We start from the raw sequence: 15,325 nt of genomic DNA on the forward strand, positions 1-15,325 counted from the left end.
TAAGGTCCCTGCGTCGGCCCTTTAGTGCATTCCTGGAGCATGGTTCGATCTCTAGGTCCCGTATTACCACGCTAAGGTCAAACCCACTGCGCCAACACAGGTAGTTATATAACTGAACTACTTCGGCTTGAATACAATCGTTTTTGAATTGGTATGTGATGAAATAATTTAGACGTCATATGTGGACAGTGACGTCACTCGACACATAGACACACAGACAGCTTATTTTTATATATATTGATAGATATACTAGCTGTTGGGGTGGCATTTCACGCCACCCCAGCACAAAGTTGGTGGGGGCCACCCCCCAAGCCTCCCCGCGCGCGTAAGTCGTTACGCGCCATATAAGTTACGTGCCATTGTAGTTATATATAATTGTCCATGGGAAAAATAATCTGTATTCAGATCTATACCTCATTATTCTAATGATTGCCCTTGAGCTTTGTTGATGGTGATTTCTAATTGAACATTCCCTGTGTCCCCGTCGTCATTTACATATCCCCCGGCGCCTCCTTTGTTGTTGTTTCCCTGTGTCCCGGTCGTCATTTGTGTCCCGGTGTCCCGGTCGTCATTTTTGTCCCGGTCGTCATTTGTGTTCCGGTGTCCCGGTCTGTAATTTCTCTTTGAGTGTCCTGGTCGTCATTTATATTCCCCGTGTCCCGGTCGTCATTTGTGTCCCGGTGCTTTGTTGATGGTGATTGCTAATCGAACATTCCTTGTGTCCCGATCCCTTTCTCTTTGAGTGTCCCGGCCGTCATTTATATTTCCTGTGTCCCGGTTGTCATTTGTGTCCCGATGTCCCGGTCTGTAATTTCGTCAGTCGACAAACATGACGTCAGTCGACACACAAACATGACGTCACTCGACACACAGACAAACAGAAAACTTATTTTTATATATATAGATAAGTTGTTTGTGTGTTGACTGACGTCATGCATGTTTGTCGACTGACGGCATTATAAGGATTGAGCATTATGCCTTCAAGAAGTTGTTTGTCGACTCACGTCATGTTTGTCAACTGACGAAATTACAGACCGGGAAACTGGGACACAAATGACGACCGGGAAACAGGGAATATAAATGACGACCGGGACACCTAAAGAGAAATTACAGACTGGGACACCGGGAGACAAATAACGACCGGGACACAGGGAATATAAATGACGACCGGGACACAGGGACACAACTACAACGGGGACGCCGGGGGGCACTGGGGGGATATATAAATGACCACCGGGACACAGGGAATGTTCGATATAAGTATATATATATATATATATAAGTATATACATATATATTATATATATATATATATATATATATATATATATATATATATATATATATATATATATATATATATATAATATATATATATATATATATATATATATATATATATATATATATATATATATAATATATATATATATATATATATATATATAATATATATATATATATTGATATATATATATATATATATATATATATATATATATATATATATATATATATATATATATATATATATATATATCTATATCTATATATATATATATATATATATATATATATATATATATATATATATATATTATATATATATATATATATATATATATATACATATTATATATATATATATATATATATATATATATATATATATATATTATATATATATATATATATACATATTATATATATATATATATATATATATATATATATATATATATATATATATATATATATATATATACATATTATATATATATATATATATATATATATATATATATATATATATATATATATATATATATATATATATATATATATATATATATATATATATATATATATATATATATATATATATATATATATATATATATATATATATATATATATATATATATATATATATATATATATATATATATATATATATATATATATATATATATATATATATATATATATATATGCGTGTGTGTGTGTGTTTTCTGTTGCACTGGTGATTTTTTTTTTCATTATAAAAGAACACTTGACATTTTGCCCTTTGAACTAAATAGTTTGCAACTAAAATGTCATTACAAAGCAAATATAGTTATTATACCTTTTACTTTATTAAGACATGTTTGTAATTTTTATTTATGCCATTTCTATTTTTCCACATTACTCTTTCAGTTTCTTGCATACAAAATACAGCTTAGTATTAAAGTTGGACACAGTCAGCCACTGTCCATTATATGCAGCGTTATTCATATAGCCGGCAGTGTAATCATCATACTGTGTACCACGCCAATTTTTGTAGTTCAAAATTGTGCCATCTACCCAGTTAGTAGAACCATACAAGGAACCAATCCAGGAATTTGTTTGATTTAATAAAATATTTCTGATATACTGATTTTCATCAATAGAATGAATAGAAACCAGATCAGCACCTTCAGTTTTACAAGCTGCGACAGCGTCTCCCCAGTACAAAGGTGTATCCTTTTTCACTTTGTAGCAATAGCAAGTACCAAAGCACTCTTCTGAATAGTCTGTTGGACATGAGTCAGGTTGTACTTCTTCAGTGGTTGTTTCTCCTTCTGTAGGTGTTATTTCTGATTGTGAAACTATAGTTGTTGCTGATTCTGAACCTATAGTTGTTGCTGATTGTGAGCCTATAGTTGTTGCTGATGTGGTATTTGGCCTCTTCTCACATATGAGATTCCGCTCAGAACGACAATTACCAAGCTCCCATTTGAAATCTCCAATATCTGGATTGTAATTTGGTTCTCCATCTCCAACATAATTAACACATTCACCATCTCCTGTTTGCGTGTTATTAACTGTGTTCCAGTTTTCGAAGGTCAATTGACTTCCATCCGCCCATTTAAGGTTACCATCTTTTAGACTTAGTCCTATCCAGGCACCCTCCCTAAAACTATCTGGATAAACAAAAGTAATCTTGTTTTTCAAATCTGAATGGATTATGGGAAGAGTTCCACCTAAACTGCTGCAAATTAACTCAGCGGTTGAGTATCTAACTGGTGATTCACTCTTATAGTATCTAAGGCAGCTACAGTCGTTTACAGTTTCACCAGTGCAAAGTAAGTCCCATTCAGCTTCACAAGATAATCCAAATCCCGAGGCTGAAGTTTTTTGATCTAAAATAAAACCAAGTTTAAATTTCAACGCTAAAAATTTGATGATAGTTAATTTGGTTTGACAACTAAATCTGACAACTTTTTATCATGTGTACACAATCATAATATACAATATATTCTATACAATCATAAACACAATCATAAATACAGGGGATTTTTTGGGTCGGTTTTCAATTAACACATCTCCCCGAGAACAGACTTTTAATGTTGATCGCATAATTTGTTTTTTCAATAGTAATTGATCAATTATAAATTTTTTTTTATAGGATTTTAATCATTAAAACTTTTTACATAAAATTTGTTTATATAAATTTAAACAAAATGGATTCATGCTGCCTACAAAAGCTCTTAAAAGCCTTTTTGTAGCGACTTGTAAGATTCAAAGTATATTCAGAAAAATAATTCCTAATTATTTTTTTGACAGAAGGTAATCTTTCATTTCACATTTTTGGGAGGGGCTTAATTCACTTGTACTAAATCTTTTGTCTCTAGAATAGAATTAAATTTCAACCACTTGCTACATTAGAATTCAAATTTGAGCTATAATTTAATGCTTTGATCATGTTGGACCACCATTTGTCAGCTTCTTCTACATAATACTCAGATGTTTGAGTTTACTCAGATGTATTTATCAAGAAAGAACAGGCTTTGGACTGTGTACCGTAACCGACCAGGTATAGCTTAAAAATATATGAATCTTATAAGAAATGCCTCCAATCAATTCTCAGAAAGACCAAAAGAGAATATTTTAATACAAAACTAGCTGAAAGGGGTAAGGATGGAAGGAAAGTTTGGACGACAATTAATTCACTGTTACGACCCAATGATCAAAAACCTGAACTGCCCTCCAAAATTTCTGTTGATGGGAAAACCTTTACTGAGCAAACCGAAGTTGCGAAAGCACTTTACACTTCGCCAGTATTGGAGAAAGAACGGTGAACACAGTAACACCCCAAGCAAAATCCTACAAGGATTTTCTAGATCGAACGTGTGTTAAGTCAATGGCAGTCGTTCCCGTAACTTCCCTCGACGTCTCAATGATTGTCAAAGACTTGAGAGGTAGATCTGCCTCCGGATTCGACCGCGTTCACGCGAAAGTGTTGAAAGCATTGTTGCCGTCTGTATTACAACCTTTAAAACATTTAATAAACCTCTCATTGTGGAAGGGGTATTTCCATCACTCCTCAAGAAAGCACAAATAGTACCTCTCCATAAAGGTGGCCTTCAGGATGACCCATCTAACGTTCGACCAATCTCAATTCTCTCGGTATTTTCTAAAGTCTTTGAGAAACCTTTGAAGAATCAACTTTACTCTTTTCTTGAAGCGAAGGGATTCCTCAACTCACGACAATTTGGATTCAGACCAGGACATTCAATTGAAGATGCGCTGACGTCACTGAGCTTACTTAACCAACAAAGCTAATGACCTAGGACTTTTGCCAGCTGCTATTTTACTTGATATCAAAAAAAGCATTCGACAGTATGGATCACGGAATTCTACTAGGTAAACTAGAACACATTAGCGTTAGAGGAGAGGCACTGAAATGGTTCCAGTCCGACCTTAGCAATCGGCGCAAGTACACAGGAGAAGATCCGTTGAACGATATCGTGGTAAATTTTGGTGTGCCACAGGGATCAGTCCTAGGCCCACTGTTATTTCTGATTCATGTGAATGAGCTAATCCGTGTTCTGAACCCAAATTTCAGGACCTCACGGTGCTGCAAACTGTGCTGCAGTGAAGACCCTTCAAATAATGACAACGACTCTAGTAAGCTGCTGGCGTTCGCCGCTGATACTACAATGGCCTCCTATGACTCTGGCATGACGTCACTCCAGAGAAAACTAGAGATTGTCTTAAAAGAAAGTTGCCTCTGGATACATGCAACGCATAATGGTCCATGGGAAAACAATCCGTATTCAGATCTATACCTCATGATTCTATTGATTGCCCTTGAGCTTTGTTGATGGTGATTGCTAATCGACCATTTCCTTTGTTGCCGTCGTCATTTATATATCCCCTTGTGCCCCCCGGCGTCCCCGTTGTAGTTGTGTCCCTGTGTCCGGGTCGTCATTTATATTCCCTGTGTCTCCGTCGTCATTTGTGTCCCGGTGTCCCAGTCTGTGATTTCTATTTGAGTGTCCCGGGCGTCATTTATATTCGTCAGGATATACAGCCTCAAGCCTGTTTCCTTGCTGTTCTTTTGATTCGTCGGCACGCTTTCTTTTCTGACTTTCTCTATCAGCAGCAAGTTTTTTGGCATAGACTCTTTGAGCATCTTCATCGGATATATATATATATATATATATATATATATATATATATATATATATATATATATATATATATATATATATATATATATATATATATATATATATATCTATTTGTCTTTGAACGATATTCTTAAATACCTGTGTCCTGGTCGTCATTTATATTGCCTGTGTCCCGGTTGTCCTTTTCTGTCCCGGTATTCCAGTCTGTAATTTCTCCTTGAGTGTCCCGGTCGTTTTTTATATTCTCTCTGTCCCGGCCGTCATTTGTGTCCCGGTCTGTAATTTCTCTTTGAGTGTTTTTTCTTTTTAGTATTTTTTAGTTTTTTACGTTTTTCCTTTTTTCAGTTTTCTTTTTCTTCTTTATTTTTCAGCTTCACTATGAAATACATATCACCGAACCTTTGTTTTTTTTAACTAAAATCTGGTAGGCATTGATGACTTTATCCAAGTCAAGATCCCAAACCTAATCATCATCGCTATCATTTTCAGTTTTGATATGTTTTGACTCTCGCTGTCCAGGTGGATCTTCATCTAACTGCGCGGTTTTGCGTTCTTTAGCCTCAAGCCTGTTTCCTTGCTGTTCTTTTGATTCCTCGGCACGCTTTCTTTTCTGACTTTCTCTATCAGCAGCAAGTTTTTTGGCATAGACTCTTTGAGCTTCTTCATCGGCTTTTGCCATTGTAATTTATCAGTCATTTTAAACTTAAACATTAATAGATTTCTACGTGAACATATATGTCTTAAATATCTTTAATGACGTCACCGTCATAGCAAAAACGACGACAACTAACTTCATGACGCCAGTCGACACAGAAACATGACGTCACCTGATCCACAGACAGACAACTTATTTTTATATATATAGATAGATATAATTCTAAAATTGTCAGGTAATTTTCTATTTTGAAATAAGAACTAAAAATTATTGCTCAGACAACATAAATATTTTTGATATTTACATAATAGCTTTAGCGGTTCTGGACTGAAAACTAAATATGCTAATCAAATTGGGAATTGCAATCCTTTAGGTTGAAAAGGCAGATCCATTGGAATCATGAGAATGCGTGGAATAAGAAAAGCCTCACCCTCAAAAGGCCCTGTCAAGATTGTTGTCTCTATTACGTTATAACAGACATAACACGTCATTTGTGTCCCAGTGTCCCGGTCTGTAGTTTCGTTAGTCGACAAACATGAGGTCAGACGACAAACAACTTCATGACGACATACAGCTCAATCCTTATAATGACGTCAGTCGACAAACATGACGTCAGTCGACACACAAACATGACGTCAGTCGACAGACAGACAAACAACTTATTTATATATATATATATATATATATATATATATATATACATATATATATATATATATATATATATAATATATATATATATATATATATATATATATATATATATATATATATATATAAATAAGTTGTTTGTGGGTTATGTCTGTCTGTCAGGTGACGTCATGTTTCTGTGTCGACTGACGTCATGAAGTTAGTTGTCGTCATTTTTGCTATGGCGGTGACGTCATTAAAAATATTTAAGACATATATGTTCACGTAGAAATCTATTAATGCTTAAGTTTAAAATGACTGATGAACTTACAATGGCAAAAGCCGATGAAGATGCTCAAGGAGTCTATGCCAAAAAACTTGCTGCTGATAGAGAAAGTAAGAAAAGAAAGCGTGCCGAGGAATCAAAAGAACAGCAAGGAAACAGGCTTGAGGCTAAAGAACGCAAAACCACGCAGTTAGATGAAGATCCACCTGGACAGCGACAGTCAAAACATGTCAAAACTGAAAATCATAGCGATGATGATTGGGTTTGGGATTTTCACTTGGATAAGGTCATCAGTGCCTACCAGATTTTAGTTAAAAAAACAAAGGTTCGGCGATATGTATTTCATAGTGAAGCTGAAAAATAAAGAAGAAAAAGAAAACTGAAAAAAGAAAAATGTAAAAAACTAAAAAATACTAAAAAGAAAAAACACTCGAAGAGAAATTACAGACCGGGATACCGGGACACAAATGACGACCGGGACACAGGGAATATAAAGGACGACCAGGACACAGGTATTTAAGAATATCGTTCAAAGATAAATTTTTAATTGTAAGAAGACCGTTGAAAGAGAAATTTCTAAATGTAAAATGACTGGAGAACCTACAATGGCAATGGTACCACCATCGAAGTAGATAACCAGTGGGTTTACGGCCAACCTACCATCTTCAAAGATACCACGATAGGAAGACTCTACACCGTTCACCCCAATCAACATGAATGCTTCTTTCTACGCCTGCTTTTGGTGAATGTACCAGGTCCGACATCCTTTGAGTATTTGAGAACTGTAAACGGTACTATACATGACACTACTGTAGTGCATGCCAAGCTCTGAATTTATTGGAGAATGACCAACACCGGGATAACTGCATCAATGACGCGTGCGAAACGTCAACCCCAAGTTAAATTCGTGCACTTACTCTCCATCAGCTCCTACAGAGTTATGGAAAAAATATAAGTAAAAAATGTCCGAAGATATACTCCATCGAAAGCAGTTAGAGACGTCAGATATGACTTTTGATTTTACATCAGAAATTTATAACTACACTTTAGTTATTATAGAAGATTTGTGCGTACGTATGGCAAACAAACCTCTTCAGGATTTAGGAATGCCTTCACCTAACCGTATCGCTGCTGTTTTGACATGTGTAGAATTGGATCGTGAACAAAGTTACAATACGAGTGATCTATTGTCTTATGTACAAAATAACATTTCCAAGTTAACATCGGAACAAAAAGACATTTATGATACGATAGACTCAATTTCAGGACGTATACAACTACCTGCTGATTTCTGTAATTTAGTGACGTCCAAAAATGAATTGATTAAAAAAGTATTTCCAAATATTCTAAAAAATTATAAAAATAATAAATGGCTAAGTGAAAGAGCGATTCTCGAGCCCAAAAATATAGAAGTCCACGAAATCAACAATATTGTTTTGACCAAGATTCGAGACCAGGCAGTCCTTTGCAAGTCAGTCGACACAGTTTTGGAACCAAATGAAGCGGTTAATTATCCATCTGAATTTTTAAATTCCATAGATCTTTCAGGGTTTCCACCACACGTGCTACAACTAAAAATAGGCGTACCAATAATACTTTTAAGAAATATCAACCCACCAAAGCTTTGCAATGGCACGCGACTTGCCGTAAAAAAAACAATGGAAAACCTATTGGAGCCCACAATCTTGAAAGGGGCCTTTTAAGGGTGAGGCTGTTCTTATTCCTCGCATTCCCATGATTCCAACGGATCTACCTTTTCAATTTAAAAGATTGCAATTCCCAATTCGATTAGCATTTGCTATCACCATTAACAAAGCTCAAGGTCAATCATTAGAAAAATGTGGCATAGATCTTAAAACTGATTGTTTTTCCCATGGACAATTGTAAGTTGCATGTTCGAGGGTCGGTAAACCTGACAATCTATTTATCTGCAGCGACAATTGGACAGCGAATAATGTTGTATATTCGCAAGTTTTACGCAGTTAATTTGTATTGTATCTATCTATCTATCTATCTATATAAAAACGAGTTGTGTGTATGCATGTTTGTTTGTTTGTAAAAAGAGCGTTTGCATATGACGTCATTATTAGTGCATACGGCTTTGTATATGCACAGACAATGGGAAAGCCAAGAATGTTTTATATTCGCAATTTTTACGTAGTTTATCTCCTGCAGACGAAATGAATGCTTGCCTAAAAATTCTAATTTATGGGCACACGTAAAAATATTAAAATTAACTACAAATATGCGTGTCCGATTGCAAAACGATAACTCTGGTCAAACATTTTCAGATCAATTGCTGGCAATTGGAAACGGAAAGCTCCCAGTAATGGGAAAGCCAAAAATGTTGTATATTCGCAATTTTTACGTAGTTTGAAACACATATATAAATCTATCTATATTCACAGGTGGGACACAGAGACACAACTACAATGGCGCGTAACTAATATGGCGCGTAACGACTTACGCGCGCGGGGGGGCTTGGGACACCCCAACACCGTTGATTTTTGAATTTAAAAAAGAGGGAATAGTTGTGGGAAAAGTGGAAGTCATGGCCAATTGTAGAAAAAGCCAAGACAGATTGTTGAATTAAGTGGGCAGCCCAGTCAAGGGTTAATTTTATCCCTTTGATTGGCGTTGTTACTGTCTGCCATTTATGCTACACCTTTCCGTGCATGTGTGTCAAACTAGAGTCGTACCTGTTGGAGGTTCCGTTGATTTTTGAATTTAAAAAAGAGGGAATAGTTGTGGGAAAAGTCAAAGTCATGGCCAATTGTAGAAAAAAGCCAAGACAGATTGTTGAATTAAGTGGGCAGCCCAGTCAAGGGTCAATTTTATCCCTTTGATTGGCGTTGTTACTGTCTGCCATTTATGCTACACCTTTCCGTGCATGTGTGTCAAACTAGAGTCGTACCTGTTGGAGGTTCTCGCTGGGGAACACACACAGGTTGACTACAGGTTAATTTCCTCCTGCAATATATATATATATATATATATATATATATAAATATATATATATATATATATATATATATATATATATATATATATATATATATATATATATATATATATATATATATATATATATATATATATATATATATATAAATATATATATATATTTATATATATGTTTTTAACTACGTGAAACTTGCGAATATACAAAATTCTTCGCTGTCCCATTGTCTGTGCATATACAAAGCCTTTTATTCTTATAATGAAATCATATGCAAACGCTCTTTTTACAAACAAACAAACATGCATACATACAACCTTAGCTTGGTAATACGGGACCCAGAGATCGAATCATGCTGCAGAAACGTACTGAAGGGCCGACGCAGGGACCTTAGTAGTCAAGTAGCGTCGTTAATCCAGCTGTTGGGGTGGCGTTTCGTGCCACCCCAACACCTAGTTGGTGGGGGTGCTTCACGCGCCCTCAAGCCCCCCCGCGCGCTTAAGTCGTTACGCGCAATATTAGTTACGCGCCATTGTAGTTGTAACCCTGTGTCCCACCTGTGAATATGGAAAGATATTTGTATATATGTTTTTAACTACGTAAAATTTGCGAATATACAATATTCTTTGATGTACCATTGTCTGTGCATATAAATAGATTGTCAGGTTTACCGATTCTTGAACATGCAACGTAAAATTGTCCCGGTCGTCATTTATATTCCCTGTGTCCTGGTGTCCGGGTCGTCATTTGTGTCCCGGTTTCCCGGTCGTCATTTGTGTCCCGGTTTGTAATTTATCTTTGAGTGTCCCGGTTGCCATTCATATCTCCCGGTCGTTATTTGTGTCCCAGTGTCCCAGTCTGTGATTTCTCTTTGAGTGTCCCGGTCGTCATTTATATTCCCTGTGTCCCGGTCTATAGTTTTCTTTTTCTCCTTTATTTTTCAGTTTTTTTCCTTGTTTTACTTCTTTTTCTTTTTCAGTTTTTAGTTTTTTTAGTTTTTTTATTAGTTTTTAGTTTTTTTTCTTTTTAGTTTATTTTTGTAGTTTTTACTACTGTGATTTCTCTTTGAGTGTCCCGGTCGTCATTTATATTCCCTGTCTCACGGTCTATAGTTTTCTTTTTCTCTTTTATTTTTCAGTTTTTTTCCTTTTTTTACTTTTTTTTTCTTTTTCAGTTTTTAGTTTTTTATTTTTTTTTATTAGTTTTTAGTTTTTTTTCTTTTTAGTTTTTTTTTGTAGTTTTTACCTTTTTTTAGTTTTTTTTTTAGTTTTTTTCTTTTTTAGTTTTTAGTTTTTTACCTTTTTTATTTTTTTTTTGTTTTTTAGCTTTTTTTAGTTTTTTTAGTGTTTTCTTTTTAGTTACTTTGTAGTTTTTACCTTTTCTAGTTTTTTTTTTCTTCTTTGTATTAATGCACCAAACGACGTAATTTGGAAACATGAGTTATATTTTCTGATTTTTGATAAAAAACGCTTAGATTCTGACGTAGTTCCAGTAAGCAAAGTCTTCAATGGCTCTGGGGGTGCAGCCAGTTGAGGAAGTTTAACTTTTCCTGAGGCGCAACACATTCCCATTGTTTCACCATTAAATTTCAAGGCCTTGCAGCTGCGACAAATGTTAGACATAGTCCCGATTTGAACACATCTACTATAATCATTGACTGACCTGTACCTGAATGCCATGCGATAATTTTCACGTTGCTCTTGTGATTCCTCAGCACGCTTTCTTTTGGCATTATCTCTTGAAGCTGCAAGGCTGTTTTCACGTTGCTCTTGTGATTCCTCGGCACACCTTCTTTTTTCACTTTCTCTTTTAGCAGCAAGTATGGTTTCGCGTTACTCTGGTAGTTCCTCGACACGCCTTCGTTGACGGAAATTGCGCATTCCTAATCTGGCATTATCTCTTGAAGCCGCAAGCCTGTTTTCACGTTGCTTTTGTGATTCCTCGGCACGCTTTCTGTTCTTACTGTCTCTATCAGCCGCAAGCCTGTTTTCTTGCTGATCTTGTGATTCCTCGGCACGCTTTCTTTTCTTACTTTCTCTATCAGCAGCAAGTTTTTTCGCATAGACTCTTTGAGCAGCTTCCTCGGCTGTTGCCATTATAGGTTCTTCAGTCATTTTACAATTAAACATTTTTCCGTCCACAATCTTCTTACAATTAAAAATTTGTCTTTGAACGAATTTCTTAAATACCTTTAATGACGTCATCGTCAAAACAAACATGACGACAACTAACTTCATTACGACATGACTACATGACGTCACTCGACAGACATAACACACAGACAACTTATTTTTATATATATAGATAGATAGATAGATAGATATACATATACAACACAAATTAACTACGTAAAATTTGCGAATATACAACATTCTTTGCTGTCCCATTGTCTGTGCATATAAATACATTGTCAGATTTACCGACCCTCCAACATGCAACGTACAATTGTCCATGGAAAAACAGTTTGCATTAAGATCTATACCGTATTTTTCTAATGATTGCCCTTGAGCCTTGTTGATGGTGATTGCAAATGCTGATCGAATTGGGAATTGCAATCTTTTAAATTGAAAAGGCAGAGCCGTTGGAATCATGGGAATGCGAGGAATAAGAACAGCCTCACCCTCAAAAGGCGCTCTCCAGACTGTTGCCTCTATTACGTTTTCCATTGTTTTTTTTTTTACGGCAAGTCGCGTGCCATTGCAAAGCTTTGGTGGGTTGATATTTTGTAACAGTATTATTGGTACGCCTATTTTTAGTTGTAGAACGTGTGGTGGAAACCCTGGGAGATCCAGGGAATTTGAAAATTCAGATGGATAATTAGCCACTTCATTTGGTTCCAGAACTGTGTCAACTGACTTGTACAGGACTGCCTGGTCTCGAATCTTGGTCAAAATAATATTTTTGATTTCCTTGACGTCTTAATTCTTGGCTGCCAGAATCGCTCGTTCACTTAGCTATTTATGATTTTTATAATTGGTTAGAAAATACGGAAATACCTTTTCAACCAAATCAGTTTTGGACGTCACTAAATTACAGAACTCATCAGGCAGTTGTATACGTCCTGAAATTGAGTCTACTGAGAGCTTTCCGTTTCCAATTGCCAGCAATTGATTTGAAAATGTTTGACCAGAGTCATCGTTTTGCAATCGGACACGCATATTTGTAGCTAATTTTAATGTCTTTACGCGTGCCCATAAATTAGAATTTTTCAGGCAAGCATTCGTTTCGACTGCAGGGGTTGATCTAGGTATTATAGGTAATGTTTGCCTGAAATCTCCCGCAAGCATTATTAATTTGCTGCCAAAGGGTTTCGAATTACCTCGCAAATCTCGCGATTTTTTGTGTGCCATTGTGCACTCGTGCCAAATAATAAGCTTGCATTGCATCAATACTCTACCCATCCCAGATGATTTGGAAATATTGCACGGGGAATTTCTGAAAAATGCTAATTCAGAGGCAATGTCAAAGCGTAATGAGCAGTTCTTCCTCCAGGCAGCAACGTTGCGGCTATTCCGGACGACGCAATTGCCAACGCTATGTCATTTTTTGAACGAATTGATGCCAGAATCAATTTTGTCACAATGGTTTTACCAGTACCTCCTGGCGCATCCAAAAAGAAGATTTCTCCAACGTTGTTATCTGCACAATGCATTATCTTATCATAAATGTCTTTTTGCTCAGACGTTAACTTAGAAATATTGTTAACGTCTGATTATTGTATTGTGTACATACGACAATAGATCACTCGTTTTATAACTTTGTTCACGATCCAATTCTACACATGTCGAAACAGCAGCGTTTCGATTCGGTGAAGGCATTCCCAAATTCTGAAGAGGTTTGTTTGCCATACATACGCACAAATCTTCAATAATAACGAAAGAGTAGTTATAAATTTCTGATGTAAAATCAAAGGTCATATCTAACTTCTCTAAACTTTTTCGATGGAGTATATCCTGGGCCATTTTCGATTTATATTTCTCCCATAACTCTGTAGGAGCTGAAGGAGAACAAGTTGTTAGTATGATTGCAAATAATGCAGGAATTTGACTTGGAGTTGACGTTTTGCAGACGTCATTGATGCAGTTATCCCAGTGTTGGTCATTTTCCAATAAATTCAGAGCTTGGCATGCACTAAGGTAAGTGTCATGTATATTACCGTTTACAGTTCTCAAATACTCAAAGGACGTTGGACCTGGTATATTCACCGTAAGCAGGCGGAGAAAAAAGTATTCATGTTGATTGGGGTGAATGGTGTAGAGTCTTCCTATCGTGGTATCTTTGAAGATGGTAGGTTGGCCGTCGACTGACTTATCCTGTTTTCGACGTTCAAATACTTTCTTTTTAGCATTAAACGTGTAATACGAAGGCACTTCAGTATACAGCAGGTTTTTTGCAAAAGAATCGTTTTGACATAAGGAAAAGAAAGCAGTTAACGTTGTATCCTTCGGATTCAGGACTCTTTGTTGCACGTTGGATTTCGAAAAATAGACACGTTGACCATTCTGTAAATGTACCGCCAAGTGAACAACAGCTGGACTTCGTTCATGTATCGGAAATGAAAGAATTCTCCAACTACTGCTTATGTATCTTCCAGTCTGATATTGTACATTTCATCGATGTCACTGATTTCGGACTGCCAACCAAAAACTGCCGAGTCGTTGCCTTTGGTGACGTATTTACATATGTATTTGATTGCCTTTACGGATTTACAGTATTCAACGTTTACCTGTGCATTAAATGTTTTGACAATAAAGGTGAATATGGAACAACCCACTGATTATCTACTTCGATTGTGGTACCGTTATGCTTCTTTATTATTGCTGTTTTACCGCCATCTTCAGTAGATCGTCTTCTATATTGTGGGTAACCATCATTGCCAGTAATTTTGCTGGGTACTGAAAGTAGAGGATATTGCTTTGTGCACCTTCCTTTGGCCATGCATGGTGATTTTTCGTTCAGTGCACCGCAAGGTTCATGTATTACATTTTCACCACAATATCATATAAGCCTTTATTGACATTTTCATCAGGAATTTCAGCGGAAATCACATCGTCATTTTCATTAGAAGAAATTTTATCAAACAACCATATTAATATATGCGCGTGTAGCAATCCTCGCTTTTACCATTCCACTGAGTACAGCCATCATTGCACTGAACCAAACACTTTAAGTTTTACTATGTAGTTTGTCAGTGATTTCAACTTTTGCCGGAAGACACGGGCCGTAATGTCATGTTTATGAACCGCCGATTGACCTTGAAGTAAAAGCTGCTGTATCTCGTCCAAAGATTGATTACATGTAAATATAATAGATAAATCTGGACGACCGTAGAGACCAACATACGCAATAGCATCTTGAGC

The 15,325-nt window shown here is 35.9% G+C and overlaps 1 protein-coding gene across 2 annotated transcripts in view; it reads right to left on the reverse strand.

The window, feature by feature from the left end:
- Positions 1-2,113: 2,113 nt before the first annotated feature.
- Positions 2,114-15,325, reverse strand: part of LOC136042302 (macrophage mannose receptor 1-like) — a 55,532-nt gene continuing 42,320 nt past the window's right edge. For both annotated transcript variants that reach the window (XM_065727252.1, XM_065727250.1), the window contains exon 3: positions 2,114-3,161. In XM_065727252.1, coding sequence (XP_065583324.1) covers positions 2,185-3,161 — 977 coding nt within the window. In that variant the 3' untranslated portion in view covers positions 2,114-2,184. The remainder of the gene's footprint in view (positions 3,162-15,325) is intronic.

The sequence above is a fragment of the Artemia franciscana genome, unplaced genomic scaffold (assembly GCF_032884065.1).
Source record: "Artemia franciscana unplaced genomic scaffold, ASM3288406v1 Scaffold_1061, whole genome shotgun sequence".
In the NCBI taxonomy this organism is placed as follows: Eukaryota; Metazoa; Arthropoda; class Branchiopoda; order Anostraca; family Artemiidae; genus Artemia; species Artemia franciscana.